The 15,940-nt window shown below is 28.3% G+C and overlaps 1 protein-coding gene across 2 annotated transcripts in view; it reads right to left on the bottom strand.

Annotated features, from left to right (window-relative positions):
• Nucleotides 1-392: 392 nt before the first annotated feature.
• Nucleotides 393-15,940, bottom strand: part of LOC136080970 (uncharacterized) — a 90,951-nt gene continuing 75,403 nt past the window's right edge. For both annotated transcript variants that reach the window (XM_065798320.1, XM_065798321.1), the window contains exons 4-5: nt 7,386-7,493; nt 393-556 (exon numbers count right to left, since the gene is read on the bottom strand). In XM_065798320.1, coding sequence (XP_065654392.1) covers nt 491-556; nt 7,386-7,493 — 174 coding nt within the window. In that variant the 3' untranslated portion in view covers nt 393-490. The remainder of the gene's footprint in view (nt 557-7,385; nt 7,494-15,940) is intronic.

The raw sequence follows: 15,940 nt of genomic DNA, 5'->3' as shown, positions 1-15,940 counted from the left end.
AAAAGTTTTTAATTGCGAATGCAAAGTGAACTTGTTAAAGAAGTTTGTGTAAACGCGTATTTTACGCGTGTTTTACTAAAAATTGTTTAACGTACTCTTAGAAGTACGTTAAAGAATTTTTATTCGAGTAATTGCAAACCTGCGAAAAGCGTAAATTTGTTCCAGAACTTGCGTAACAATCTGCATAGGTGCTTATTAGCGTACTTACACTGACATAAAATGCGACCTATTAAATTAAACAACATAACAGGTTTTTTTAATGGTATTTTTTACTCAGATACGCAATCCCGCAACGAGTTTGTATTTACGCCAGAGTCTGTAAAATTGTTATTCAGTCTCCCCAATAAAATCACGACATGTCGTACAACTAACCACTTTAAAAACTATTAGACTTTATGGCTTTTAATATCTTTTATATAATTTATTATACTTTAAAAACAATTTTTACTGCCATAGTTAATATTTTGTTATAAGCATAGTTACTTATACATCACTCATCAGGATACCATTTTTTTAAACATTTTTTATGAGATTCGAAACCAAGTTGATCGTCACACTAGAAAATAATGAGAAAACAAAAAATTAATCATTAATTAAGCACAACAATGTTTTAACTTAAAACCTTTTTTTCTTTTTTTTTTTCATATGCAAAGTTATTTCTTTATTAAGTTTTACTAGCAAACTATATTAAATAATAGTTTATTTTGATGTTTGATAATAAATATGAGATTTTTTGACACGATTTAAAGGACCGTGACGTGCCTTTATAGTTACATAGCTTTTCCCGTTTTACAAATTCAAACCAGATTTTATACACTTATTTTTTTAATTCTATCTAAAGATTATGTGAACATTATACATAGTTCAAAAATACATGTTATGGATAATTTTTTAATATTATTTAGAGGGTAAAAAAACTAAATAACTAAATGAAACTGGTGAAAAATGTTATTGCCAGTTTTTTACATTGGAACTTAAATTTTTACTTTGAAACATTTGATAATGATTTTAATGCACCCCCAAAAGCGGATCCCTAAGTTAAGGAGGAGGAGGTAGGGGGGTCTAAATGCCCTATATAAAAAAAGCATACCTTGTCAACAAAAGTATCAAAATATTTTAAGTAATTTTATTGAAATTATATTTAAAAATAACTATTTGACGAAGATTAGATATTTAGTTGTTTGACTCAAAATTTATTTAAAAACTTGACTCGTTGATTATTTAGACAACTTAAATTTGTTTATTTGTTTGGTTTCTTCATGGTCAACAAAATTTTTAAGTTATTGATATAGAGTGGCACACCAGGCCACTCTGTGATGAAAATACAGTTTTTAGATTCAGCTGTAGTTTAGACGCCGGCGCAAAGAAAGTTCGTATTTTAAATTGTTTAGGTTCTTTGAGTCCACCGCGTTTTGGGTTAAAGTATTTCATGGTTTGATAACACGGTTGGTGTTAAATTTGTTTCTTTATGCGCAGCTTCGTACAAGTTGCGTTTTCGGAAACTCTTTCAGGTGTTGTGCATGACAGCTGATGAAGTTTGCATGCCAAGTCATTTAAATAGTAAATTTCAGTCATTTTTTTGGTGTTGCTGCGCTCAGTGTGGATAATTTTGCACTTATCGATATTAAAAGAATTGAGCAATAGGTGCAACCACTTCACTGCTTTGTTTATATCAGCTTGGGGTTTTATGATGCCATGGTTTGATTTGATAACTCTGATTATTTTACAGTCATCAGCATATATTTTAAAGTGGTGTAGTATTTTGTCAGGTAAATCGTTATATGTAGATAAGGAAAAGGAGTGGTCCACTAAAAGTCTTGCATTTTTTTTTATAGGAACAAGTAAACAATTACAACGCACATGTTTTAGAAGATCATGATTATACAACATAATGACTTATGACATTAACAAATCCAAGTTGATTGTGATTTTTCAAGTTGAAAGAGAAAAATTATAATACTGAAAAAATCTGTGTCTCAGAACAGAGTACTTTTGACTTATGACATTAACCAACACCAAAAACCAACAGCTCTTTGAAAATTCATTTTGTCTTACCGGGATCGGGTATCGGGTATCTTGTATCGGGTATAACGGAACTTAGTCAAGTCAAAAAAGTTGAAGTTGCTGATAAATTGTTTGGAAACATTTCAAATGAGTCCTTCTCAAATGAGGAGAGTGTATATACAATAAGCGATGACATATTGGTCGCAAAGAGGGGACATTAATTTTATTCATATTAAAATATTATAACTTTGATTTTTTGTAAATCTTAAACACTGTTATATATTTTTTAAAGTAAATGTTATTTATGAGTAGAAAAGTCTTTATAACTTTTTCTTAACCTTAAAATTTGATCAACAAGTTAATTTAGTGATTTGCATTGTTTTATTGAATAACTTGTATGTTTATTGTCAAAATATTCTTATTAGATGTATTTAAAAATTATTTTAAAGCAGTATAAAGAAATTTAATACAAAGAAATTAAAAGTTACCCTTAATGCAAGTATAACTTTGAACCCTTACTTAAACTAGCAAATTAAGAAAACTGATAAAAATCTTAAAAAAGGAGATCGTCAGAACACCCTTTATACAAAAGTACACTTGTTATCTGGTTTGTAAAAAATTTTACGAAGAGTTCAATCTTGCGCAAAACATACAATACCCGGAATGACTGCATCTAAAACATCGTAAACAAACCACCATAAGGGTAGCAACTTTTTTTTTATGAAAAAAGATTGATTTTAATTTGCATAACCAATAATAACATAAGTTTGAGTAAAAAACTGTGTTCCATAAATGAAAATAAAGAAAATAGAATTTTTTTTTCTGAGATTAAACCAAAATCAATTATAAAGATTGACTTTGATGGTAAATATTGGAATGACGCAGTACAAGTATCTCAAAATTAGGTAGAGCCTCTTACTACAATTAGTTTTTTATCTGTTGATCTGATGAACACAAAAGAATCTGGAGAGGTTTTACCACTTACGTATCTTCCTTTCAACTCTTGATCAATTGAACGTGCTGTAAAGTTTGTAAGCGAAGCATCTAAGCTATGAACTCAAAAAAAGGCACAACTTTATTCTCACTAAAGATCAGAATAGAAAAAAATCACAAAAATGTTAACAAAACCAATTATTTTATCTCTAGAAAATGATAAATTGATTGGTAATTAAAATAATAATAAAAAAAATTAAAATGTTCTTAGACTGATGTTTTGTTTTTATTTCATCAATGACATAAACTCCTAAAGTTTACACTTTTTTAACATGCATTGATCTGAGAGTTAGTCTCTTTTAGCACCTCCATTAGACCCATATTTTATAGGTGACATCCAAAAAGATTTAACCTTTTATATTTGTATTAATTCTTTACATTTTAGCCAATTTTTGCAACATGCCATATTCACGTGTGAAGTATATATGTTTGAACAATTACCCCCAATTTTATCAGATTTTAAATGTTGAAGCACAAATCATTTTTATTTTTTTTTTAATTATTTATTATAAAAATGTGTTTGGTTTTGCATAAAATATTCCACACCCGTACCAATTTTTCTTTTCAAAAAATTTTGCTTGGTTGAATTGCCCTAATGGCTAGTGGCCATGTTATGTTTGGGTCACCGGCAGATTTACGAGGAGAGTGGCGGAAGCAAACAAAGCACTTGTCTTTGTCAGCACCAATAAGGTCGAGCACTTTGTTAATTTCAGTTTAATCGTGTTGCTTTTGGTTATTCTGGTCGGATGAGGTTAATTTGCTTATTCCTTCAATGACGATATTCTTTGATCGGTTTTCGCGTTCTTTTGATTCTTTAGCAATGGTGCCAATCATGTCAATTTGTTGTGGGAATTTTTTGGGAGTTTTAGAGCTCTTGCTGACTACCTAATTCCATATTGTGGCTGTTATTGTTGTGGAATTAATGATGGAGTTCAAGTTTTCTAGTTCAGTCTCCTGGTTGCCTATCTGACGTTCAGCGGCAATGACTTTTGCGATGATTGACTCTTATGTTAATCTCAAAACAAATAGACACTATTTTTATTGAGAGCTCTTTTTTTTTTGTTTACTGTTGTATTGGCCATAGCAGTGAGTTTACACTTTTTTTTGTTTTTTTAATACGCTAGCAATTTCTGCAGGAATGGTTTTGTTTTGTATTTTTAAGATAATTGAATATTAAAAATTTAATTTAAAATTTCCCAATTGAAAACGTCAATCACGTTTTCAACATTTAATGAAATTTCTCTTTGCAAATTAAGTAAGGCTAATCCGACTAATCTGTCATTTGTTTTCTCTGCCAATTTTTAATTCTTTAGAGGATTGAGAAACTACGTTCAGCACTAGTGACAAGTGCAGGACATGACTTAAAAAAACTAACTAAGTCCAAGAATGACGCTATACATATTACTGATATCAGAAACATTTCCATCTTTATGATTCAGTGTAATAATATTTTTTAGCATCAAAAAATAGATTTAAAGACATTGTAAGTTTTCACTAAAAAAACGTGTATTAATATCCAATATTATCACATCAGTAAACTGACCACCTGAAATATTTTTCAATTGTATCAGAAGATATATTTTCACGACAACTCTGTTGTTGCACTATTTTTTTGTAGAAAACAACCATCTTTTTCAATTATTCAAAAGTTTCTTGTATTTAATGAAGATGTTTTGCCATTCCATTTAGATATATTTTCTAGTGCACCAATTATTTGCAAGATCTCAACACTAAACGTCAGCAAATCGTCATATCTCTCAATTCATCGCGTTTCGCAGAGTGAAAGCAGTTGAGAATTTTCCATATTTTTTATAATAAAATTTTTCTATGCAAAAGCATTGAAAAAAGCATAAATTTCGCTAATAACTCCTAAACAATTTCTTATTGCTTGTACGTTCGAACTCTTGGATAAAATTAAATTTAATGCATAACTATAACAAGGACACCAAACAGGATTTGATGCAACTTGTTGGATTTTAACTTCCACTCCTTTTCACAATCATGATATTACACTACTGCCATCGTGTGGCATTGAGACAAATAAAAAATACTAGTACGACATTTGGGATCAACAGTTGAAAAAATATATATTTTAGAATGACGCCATTATGTGCCGACATAATTATTCAAATTATAATCATCTTTTGTTTATTTAACCTGAAACGTTTGGTACAAGCGAAATGATTTCAGTTAATGTCTTTAATAATTGTAGCAACACAGAACCAACGACACTTGGGGTTAGGGTGCACGTCCCCCCCCCCCCCGAATTTTTTTTATTAAGGACCTTTTTTTTTCTTTTTTTTTGTTGAAGAAATTTCTAGATATAGCTGACTTATTTTAGAAATTTACTTTATAATTAGAAAGGTGAAGTTCATGATATTAATAGTTATAAAAGTATTAATACAATATCTCCATTAATACAATATCTCCATGAATACAATATCTCCATTAATGCAATATCTCCATTAATACAATATCTCCATAAATACATTATCTCCATTAATACAATATCTTCATTAACGAAAGTATTTGAACAAATAATTGCGAAAACAATAATTGTATGCTTTAAACAAAATGATTTATTTAATGATGCCCAACTCGGCTTCAGATGCAATCATTTATGTAAAACCGCGTTGCACATTCTTATCTCTAAAGTAAAACTAAGCAACTCTAAAAAACTATTTACACAACTAATATTTATTGGTTTCAGAAAAGTTTTTGACATTTAGTAGATTTCAAACTACCGATTTTGAAGCTAAAATATTATGGTTTTTCAACTGATACTTGGAGTTTAATAAGCAACTGTTTTTTATAATAGAAAAATATTTAAAAGTTAACGATGCATAAAACGAATACCAAGTTAATATCGGTATACTACAGGGTTCCATTTTAGGACCTTTTTTTTGTTTTTCATCAAAGATATACATAAATATCTAATGCTATTTAAATCAACATTATATGCAGATGACACAATCTAAACCATATAATAACAAAGAGTGAAAATTTAATGAGTGGTAATATGCTAATAACGCTAATAAACTATGCTATGCTAATAAATGCGCCGTCAATTTGGATAACTCAACCAATGATCTTAACAAATAAGGGTAAAACAAAAAAAAAGTATTGCCAACTTCAATCATATTAGGTAATAAGACCGAAATTGAATTATTTAACAAATTTTTTTTAGCTTGGTATCATTAATAACAACAAATTACATTAAACCAAACACCTAAAAAAGATAACAGCAAAAATAAAAAATTGTTCTCAATAACTGATATACTTGTTCTAGCCTTTAAAGTTCGTTTACAGTTCTTCAAAACATTCATACTACCTAACTTTTTACCTTACTGCTTATGTCTAACAACTAGTAAACACTAGAAAATACATACAAAGCCTTAGCAATGCATATTGCATGATTTTATTTTTACAACTCAAATTTAATATTTAAAACAAATACATGTTTCAAATCAATCAACGACCTAAAGAATACAACCTACGAAGTTTTCATCATCAATTTTCGGTAGAGCACTACAACTATGCCATAAAATAATTTATTACCAGAAACCAATAAACTCATTCAAACAATGCGACTTTGTTAACCTTTAACCTTATGCTAATCCTTAACATCAAGCACGATACTAAAAATAAAAACTTTTTAAACATCAAAGTATCCAATAAACTGAACAGTCATTTAATACCTTCATACCTTCATACCTTCATAGCTTCATACCTTCATACCTTCATACCTTCATACCTTCATACCTTCATACCTTCATACCTTCATACCTTCATACCTTCATACCTTCATACCCTCATACCTTCATACCCTCATACCTTCATACCTTCATACCTTCATACCTTCATACCTTCATACCTTCATACCTTCATACCTTCATACCCTCATACCTTCATACCCTCATACCTTCATACCTTCATACCTTCATACCCTCATACCATCATACCTTCATACCCTCATACCTTCATACCTTCATACCTTCATACCTTCATACCCTCATACCTTCATACCCTCATACCCTCATACCTTCATACCTTCATACCTTCATACCCTCGTACCTTCATACCCTCATACCTTCATACCTTTATACCTTCATACCCTCATACCTTCATACCCTCATATCTTCATACCTTCATACCTTCAGCGATATAATGAATAAGCATTGCAAAAACAACATCAAATTAGCACCAAATGAGTTTAATGATCTATTTTTATTTAACAAAATCAACTCAGTTATAATACCTACAATTATTAACTACATAATTCATTAAATATCTCGAAGTTTTTTTATTTGTAATACCGCACTTTTACATAGTTTTTTTACTTATGTTTTAGGCAATTTTGTTTTAAAACTTTAATCTTATTTACTTACCTTTTTATGATATTTGTAAGATGTCATTAAGCAGGTGATGTAAAACTTTCTGCATTGTTCTGATATTTTGAGTGTATTTTTGATGCAAACATCGTATTCATTAAAACACTTAAAAAATCAATAAATATTTGAAATTATTCCTTCGATTTATTGTTCTATATTACTTATATATTATTGTTATCTAAATATTAATACACTAATTTAATAGTAGTAGTAGTAGTAGTAGTAGTAGTAGTAGTAGTAGTAGTAGTAGTAGTAGTAGTAGTAGTAGTAGTAGTAGTAGTAGTTGTAGTAGTAGTAGTAGTAGTAGTAGTAGTAGTAGTAGTAGTAGTAGTAGTAGTAGTAGTAGTAGTAGTAGTAGTAGTAGTAGTAGTAGTAGTAGTAGTAGCGGTAGTAAGGTCGTTTTACTTTCGTTTTTAAAGTAGTTTCTTGGCATTTCAAAACGCGGTATTTCAAGCAAGGTCTGTAAGCAAACTAGAGCTGATAAATTGATGTTGTTCAAGAATCGATGTTGTTCATTGTTTAAAAACTAAAATAAAAATTTAAATAATTGTTTGTTTGTTGTTGGTTATTCTTATTTTTCTAATTTTATAGCCTGTTTTCTTTTTTTAGAACTAAAATGACTGGTGAATTATTTTTTTAGTACGTTTCTTTTTTAGTAAAGTGTTTCAGCTTAGTCTTTAGTCTTTTTTGAACATTTTAAGCAAGTATTGCTTTATTTTTTCGAGCAGTTAGAAGGAGCTGAAGGCCTTTTTAGTAAGTTCAATTCATTTTCTTATTTATACGTTAAGATTTGTAAAAGTTTGTAGAAGGATTAATAAGAATACAATTTTATTTATGTATTAAACATGAAAAGTTGAATAAAATAAGACTGTTATTTGTGCACATGTAAGTTTATATACATAAATTTGCATATATTTCAGTATATTTTATATTTCTCTATATCTGTATGTACATTTTCTCTTACAAAAAATAATAAGGAATAGATAAAAAATAATAAGAAAAAATTCTGCTGGAAGTTGTCAAAAGAATATGCTTCATTTTAAAGTGTCTGAACATATATTTATTAGAAATGTTTAATTTTTTTTTAAATGGTTTAATCTTTTTCATTACTTTGGATAAATATTTACTGACTGACATAACTTCATTTTTATTTACGATGTTGTGTATTGTAGTCTGCATTCTTTTTTACATTAATGATAATTGATTCTAATAAATGTTGTTTTATATATTAAATTTAAGTTCATATCATAAACAGTTTGTATTTTTTATTTAGTAATTTATATATACTTATATATCTATATAAACTTATAAAAAGCTATGGATTTCAATAAATCTTAAATATAATGTTATAGGTTGTTCTTTTAAAAATTGTTATTTAATATTGTTTAATAATAAAATTATTTTAATTTTTGTTTTTTAATTTTTGACCTCAATGGTAAACCATTTATACTAAGTCGCTACCAACTTTTCTACACCTTTTTTTTCGCCGAAAATAACAAAAAATTATTATTATTATTATTATTTTTTTTTATTTTGTAGAAGTTTTTGTGTTTGTATTTTCGTTTTGTAGTTTTTGTGTTTTGCCTTTTCTTATGTGAAAAGTTTGTTTTTATTTGTGCTGTTTTGCTAATTGTTTTTAGTTTTGTTTGCTGTTGTAATTAATTGAGTGTTTTCATATTTTTTGTCTTATTATTTGATTTATTATAGCTTTATCGTAATTATTATTATTTTTAAATTAATTTATTTTACTCAAGCTTTTATTATTTATTATTATTTTTTTTGTTTGTTTATTTTATTTAGGTGTCACTCCAATGACTAGTTTTTAACTATATGAGTGACACCTAACCTAATTTTGTAAAATTATAAAAAAACTTGTAATTTTTCAATTTTTGGTTGAATAAATGGATAAAAAAAACAAAAAACAAAAAAACTAAATGTTAAAAAAACCATTGGTTAAACTAATGAGTTAAATTGGTGAGGTTTTTTTTTTTTAGGTTATTTAGGTGCTCCCAGAAGTCCGGTCTTATCACGGAGTACCGCGGTCGAGCATTTACCTAGAAGTTCACGCCTCCTTCCTTACCAATGTCGCTTATTGGGCTTGAGCCGGCGTCGACCTCGGACCTCTGGGTTCTGAGCCAGAACTCTAACCACTGCGCCACGGCTGCTCGGTTTATATATCATATATATTCTAAAACAATTAGATTTGATTTTTTTTTTTAATATATTGCTTTACATAAAGCCTTTTGATTTTTATATTTTTGCTCTTTTTAAATAACTTTAAATAGTTAAATAAAACTCTTTCATAAATAAGAATTCAACATGGTGATTTTGTTTTATCACCAAATAATATCTTTTTTATTAGGATTGCAGGTTTTTGTTGATTTTTACTTGAATATTATCTCTTTTGGATACGTTTTCACAATTTTAGAAAATAAATAACTTGAAATTTCTATTTCATTTCTTTTCTTTTAAATAACAGCAATTTATCAAAGTTGTTTATTTTATTCTTATGTCTGCTTAAGATAGTAGTAAATAATTTTAAAGAAAAGATCATAATTCTTAAGATTCTTTTGCGTTTTTTACGTTATCAAAGTAGTAATACTACTAATATATATTTAATATGTTTATTGATAATATTGAAATGGATGATACTAGGCTTAAATAAGTTATTAAAAGAAGTACTATCAGGGCCATTCCATATCAAATCATTTTTACCTCTCTTGCAGTCCATTTTAAAAAAATAATAACTGAAAAAATTTTATTTAAAAATGAACACGCTTTTCAGAGATATCGTCAGTTGAAATAATGCTGACTCAGCATTTTTAGTGGTTATCTGAAGCGACTTCAAAGCAACTTTGACATATAGTATCTTCACAATGGCTTGGGGAAATTTCCTAAAATTTGGTACCCCAATAGATTTTTACTTGAGGAATCTAAAAATAGCACCCATAAGACTCGATTGTCTCAGGAAATGTTTATCCAACTTTGTTCAAAATTATTGACTTAAAAATTCCTGACTTTTGGAGGTAAAATGAAGACTGTGACCCAATATTCCGAGTAAAAAGTTTATTTGTATATCATCATTTTATTTTAGGTCTACTAAAAAAAATTAGATTCAACAATTGTCTCTCTAATACTTGATCAAAATTTGCGTTTAAAAATTCGTCTTTTTAAAAAAAATTTAAATTTTGCAACGAAAGCAATTGAAATGTTTTTTAAAACATTTGTTTGAATAAAACATCAAATAGTGTTATTTATTGACTAGCTTAGGAAATTTGTAGTCATGGGCCAAGGGAGGGCTAGGGGGCCTTTATCCAACTCTGCAAACAACCCTCTCCCCTCACCCCATCCCACCCCCGATCTCTCTGGATTTTTGAATCAATAATAAATAGTTATTAAAGTTCAATTAAAAAAAATATTTTTTTTTTTTAGTTTAAGTTTGAGAAACAATTTAATTTCATTTTTTCAATTCCAATTGGTGAATGCTTACCTCTTATAGTATCAAAAACAGAATTGATATGGAAATTAAAAAAAAAAAAATTTATTGTTTAAAAATTTTTTTATATTTTCAGTTAATTTAAAAACTTAAAACTAAATTTGTTTCTTAGGTAGTATAGAGATTTCACTAGACTTTCCATAAATTTTGCAAGAAAATAATATTTATGTAACCCCAGGTTGGAAATTCTGCAGTAAATGTTACAAAAAAGCAGTAGAAATTGATGAAGATTTAAATTCACAGGAGGAATGGGAATCAAAAAGTGAGAAAAAAAATAAGTTAGATACCACTCTAGGATTGCTTAGAATTTCACCTGTCAAACTAAAAATTCTTTCAAAACACAGCAAATTGTCTGCAGCAAAATAAAAGTTTAAGAACACTATTGATAGAGTTGCAAAAATGGTCTCATTAGCATATAACATTAAAGAAACTTCTTTAAGAATATAAATAAAAAGCCCCATTTTAAACAACAACATTAAAAATAACCAAGATCTAGACATTTTAATGTATAAAATTAAAAAAAAATTTTCTGAGACTGACTCTTATTGCCATAATGTACAAATGTTAACACTCACACCAAAATCATAGACACTTACAAAGATATCAAGCTACTTTAAAGTGTCTGAGTATCTTGTTCAAACTGTAAGAAAAGTTAAAAATGAGCATGGAATATTATCGTTGCTCGAAAAAAACAACTGGAAACCCACTTTCACTAGACACAATTATTTTTTATCAAAGTGATTAACTTTTATCAAAGTGATGAACTTTCTAGAATGATGCCAGGACCAAAATACAAAATTTCTAATTGATAATTAATTGATGCCATTAGGTGTTATAAAAATAATAAAGATTTCATGGCATTGATTGTTTGTTCTCTTGAAAATGCAGAATGTATGTTGCATCGATGTAACCAATGCCCTGGTATTAAAGCATTAAAATGTTTTTTAGTGCAGAAGTTTATGGATCATGAGCTCGAAGAAGATGTAGCATTCAAGCAATGGCAGAGTACCAATCGTGCAACACTACTATTACAATCATTGCCACTAGATGAATTTAGTGATTTTTTATGTGACAGCATTGAGAACCTTACCACTCATTTACATATTGCTAAAACACAAAATACTTCAAAAATTGTAAAAAAAATCTTAACCAAAACGAATGCTTAATTTTAGGAGATTTTGCTGAAAATTATCAATATGTTGTTCAGGATGAAGTTCAAAGTTATCATTTGAGCAAAAGCCAATGCTCACTCTTTACAATTGTACTTTATTTTTTATAGAAAAAAGATCTCAAACATAAATATTTTTGTTACCTTTCAGAAGATGTTGATCATGACACAGGATTTATTTACAAGACTCAGGAAGATATAACTAGATACATCAAAGAAAATCTACCTGATCTATCAAGTGTGAAATACTTTTCCGAAAGTTGTGCGGCACAATTTCAAAATTTTAAAAACTTTATCAATCTTTGCCATCACAGTAAAGACTTTGATTTAATTGCTGAATAGGTATTTTTGCTACCAGTCATGATAAATCCCTCTGTGATGGTGTTGGTGGGACTGCTAAAAGAGTAGTATGTCAAGAAAGTCTAAAACAAATAACTACTGGGCAGATTTTAGATGTTAGTTTAATGTAGCTCTTTTGTAAAGCTTAGATAAATTTCTTCTAAAGATGAAATCGACCAAACACAAGCACAATTAGAAAAAAGATATTTAGGTGGAAGAACAGTTCCTAGCACAATGATGCAGGGCCGTCCAGAACGGAGGATATAGGGGTGTCCATCCTCCGCCCAAAATCAGTCATATAAGCATTTTAGATGGCACATTGAGTAAGTTTTGAACTATAGTTGGCAAATTGCGAATATTGAAGACAGCCCTGCAACATTGTATCATCATTTTATTACATTGCTTCAAACACTTTAAGTTTTAAAAAAACAAGTATTGATACATGAATTGAAATATTTGATATCATTCCAAAAAGCAAACATAATAAAGAGATTTCATTAAATATTAAAAAGATGGATTATATTGCATGTTTTTATGACGAATTTTAGTGGGTAGGGATTGCTGCAGATGTGAGTGAGCTTGATATAAAAGTCAGATTCATACATCCACATGGACCAAGTAAAAACTTCTTTTTGGCCAATGAGAAATGACGAGTGTTGGGTGCTCAATTCTGAAGTTATATGCCTAATTTCTAAAAAGAAATTATGTTTTTAAATTGAATTTTAATAATTGTTTATTATTAATTCATATTATGTATTTAAAAAAATAAAAAATAAAAAAATAAAACCCAGGGAGATTGGAAGGAGGGGGGGCGGAGTTGGTCAAAGACCCCTGGCCCACCCTTAGCCCATGACTATAAATTTCTTAAGCTAGTCAATAAATAAAACTATTTGATTTTTTATTAAAATAAATGCTTTAAAAAACATTTCAATTGCTTTCGTTACAAAATTTAAATTTTTCTAAAAAGACGAATTTTTAAACGCAAATTTTGATCAAGTATTAGAGAGACAATTGTTGAATCTAATTTTTTTTAGTAGACCTAAAATAAAATAATGATATACAATTAAAATTTTTACTCGGAATTTTGGGTCACAGTCTTCATTTTACCTCCAAAAGTCAGGAATTTACAAGTCAATAATTTAAACAAAGTTGGATAAACATTTCCTGAGACAATCGAGTCTTATGGGTGCTATTTTTAGATTCCTCAAGTAAAAATCTATTGGGGTACCAAATTTTAGGAAATTTCCCCAAGCCATTGTGAAGATACTATATGTCAAAGTTGCTTTGAAGTCGCTTCAGATAACCACTAAAATGCTGAGTCAGCATTATTTCAACTGACGATATCTCTGAAAAGCGTGTTCATTTTTAAATAAAATTTTTTGAGTTATTATTTTTTTAAAATGGACTGCAAGAGAGGTAAAAATGAACAAATTCTGAGATGTAAGGGTGTCAAAAATGTTTTTTTTTGGAATGATTTCATATGGAATTACCCACCTAACTAAAAAATAATTGATACTTGAAATAATTAGTACTACGCAAGCTGAAATCAATTGTTGTCAAAATGCAAGAAACGCTGCTTGGCATGAAGAAATTAATTTATACCTAAATTAGTACATTATGGTTAGGCAAATTTGATTAAATACATTTTTTATGTTGCATTAATGGAAAGGTAGTTATGCTTATTTTTACTATTTCCGCAAGCTTTATAAGATTAACAGGAAGTTATATATATCATAACTCCAATATCAATTTTTTTTAAATATATTAGAATTTATAATGCCTGTTTTTTTTGCTTTATTTACTGATAATGTGGTTTAATCTATGAATCATAGCCATGTTTTAAAACATGTGGTCAAATATTTCCATTAGGTAGTTAATCTTAGGCTAGATCAAGATATTCCCCCAACATTTTCAACTGTATATATCTGACCCACTTGCAGCAGTAAACTTTAGAAAACAGTAATATAACGATCAACTTTGTTTGTATAATTTAATATTTTATTTGCAAAATATAGTGAAGTTGCAGTAGTATTTGTTGGAGATGGTGCTCCACCTGCTTCTAGGGAAGTTATTTACCCAAAAGGTCATTTAAAAGTTATATTGAGTATGACAGCTAATTTAGATCCTATGGTTTATTCACTTTTTTTCCAAGAGATGGCATAACTGGTTTGCAACCCTGAACATGAAACATTGGTTAGAAATCATGTTAAATTATCTCAGTTTTACAATTATGGTCCTTCAGTATGATAAATCTTCTGTTCGATAATTTATGGCAAGAAACTATTTTAGTAATACGCTGCTGATGCATATGCTAAAATTAAAGAGCAATGTCTTGCTTTCATAGAAATAGCTATAACAAGTTGAGAAGCATGCAATATGATGTCTTACATAAAGATGTAAGCAGCTTTGGTAACAATCATAATGTTAGACCATGCGTTATAGTTTTCTATTTACTTAGGAAGTCTATGAAAATGCTATGGTTATAATTGAAAACTAAAAAGTTAAAGTAATAAAAAGATCTGGTTAACCAAATCTTTTTATTACTTTCGCCAGCAACCCAATATAGTGGTGTGTGGTAAAAAAATACACAAATTTATTTTCAAATTTTAGTTAATAGTTTATGATAGATATGTTTTCATGTGTAATAGAGTAAATGTTAATAGTTTATAAAATATAATATGTTCAAAGTTTATATATGTTTATATTCTGTTTTTTTATTTTAATGTTTTAAAATTCGTGTTACTTAGCAGTGCGAAAAGCAAGATTTTTATCCTTGCCAGTCAGGAGTAACTAAGTTGTGGTATTACTTGGCACTATATAGTGTTGGGTGGTCTTAATTTCTGTTAATTATTTTTTACTTAAGACACTTTAGAACTAAGGCTAAGTATAAATCTTATTAAAATCAGTATCAAAATAATAATAATATAAATAATAATTAATATAATATGTTAAGCTACATATCTTTTTCTTTTTTTTTCTTTTTTCAAAGTTACCAATTGTAATTTCTTGGACCCATCAGATAAGTGTTAATATTTATATTTTAATTGAAATTCAACCTTACGTATATTTACTTTTTACTATACTCAACTTTGTTTCTCATTACTTTCAGATATTCTTCGATATCACCACTGATAAGTTAAAGATTATAATAATAACTTAGTTTTTATGACTGTAATTAATTAGATTATTATCAGATTTGTTGTATATATTTCAGTTCTAATATAAGTCACCGCATTTTTTTACGAATCAAATTTTATTAAATTTTCAAATAACTGATTATTATTATCCTAAAATAAAATGGTTTCGTATATTTTATTTTATTATACCAGACTCAACACTAAAAATCGAACATTTAAAGATATTAAAGACAAAGGAAAATAAATTGCTTTATAATTGCTATAAAGCTAGTTAGTCGCTCGCTATTCGCTAGCTCATTTCCCACCGGGGGAGGTCAAAATCTGAAGTAACTTTTTAAACTGAGTTTTAGAAAGTTGTTGTAAACAAGTTTTATCATTAAAGAATATATATATATATATATATGTATATATA

The sequence above is a fragment of the Hydra vulgaris genome, chromosome 06, assembly GCF_038396675.1.
Source record: "Hydra vulgaris chromosome 06, alternate assembly HydraT2T_AEP".
NCBI classification, from domain to species: domain Eukaryota; kingdom Metazoa; phylum Cnidaria; class Hydrozoa; order Anthoathecata; family Hydridae; genus Hydra; species Hydra vulgaris.
Note: the sequence above shows the minus strand (reverse complement) of the source record. Positions and strands in the feature narration are given on the sequence as shown.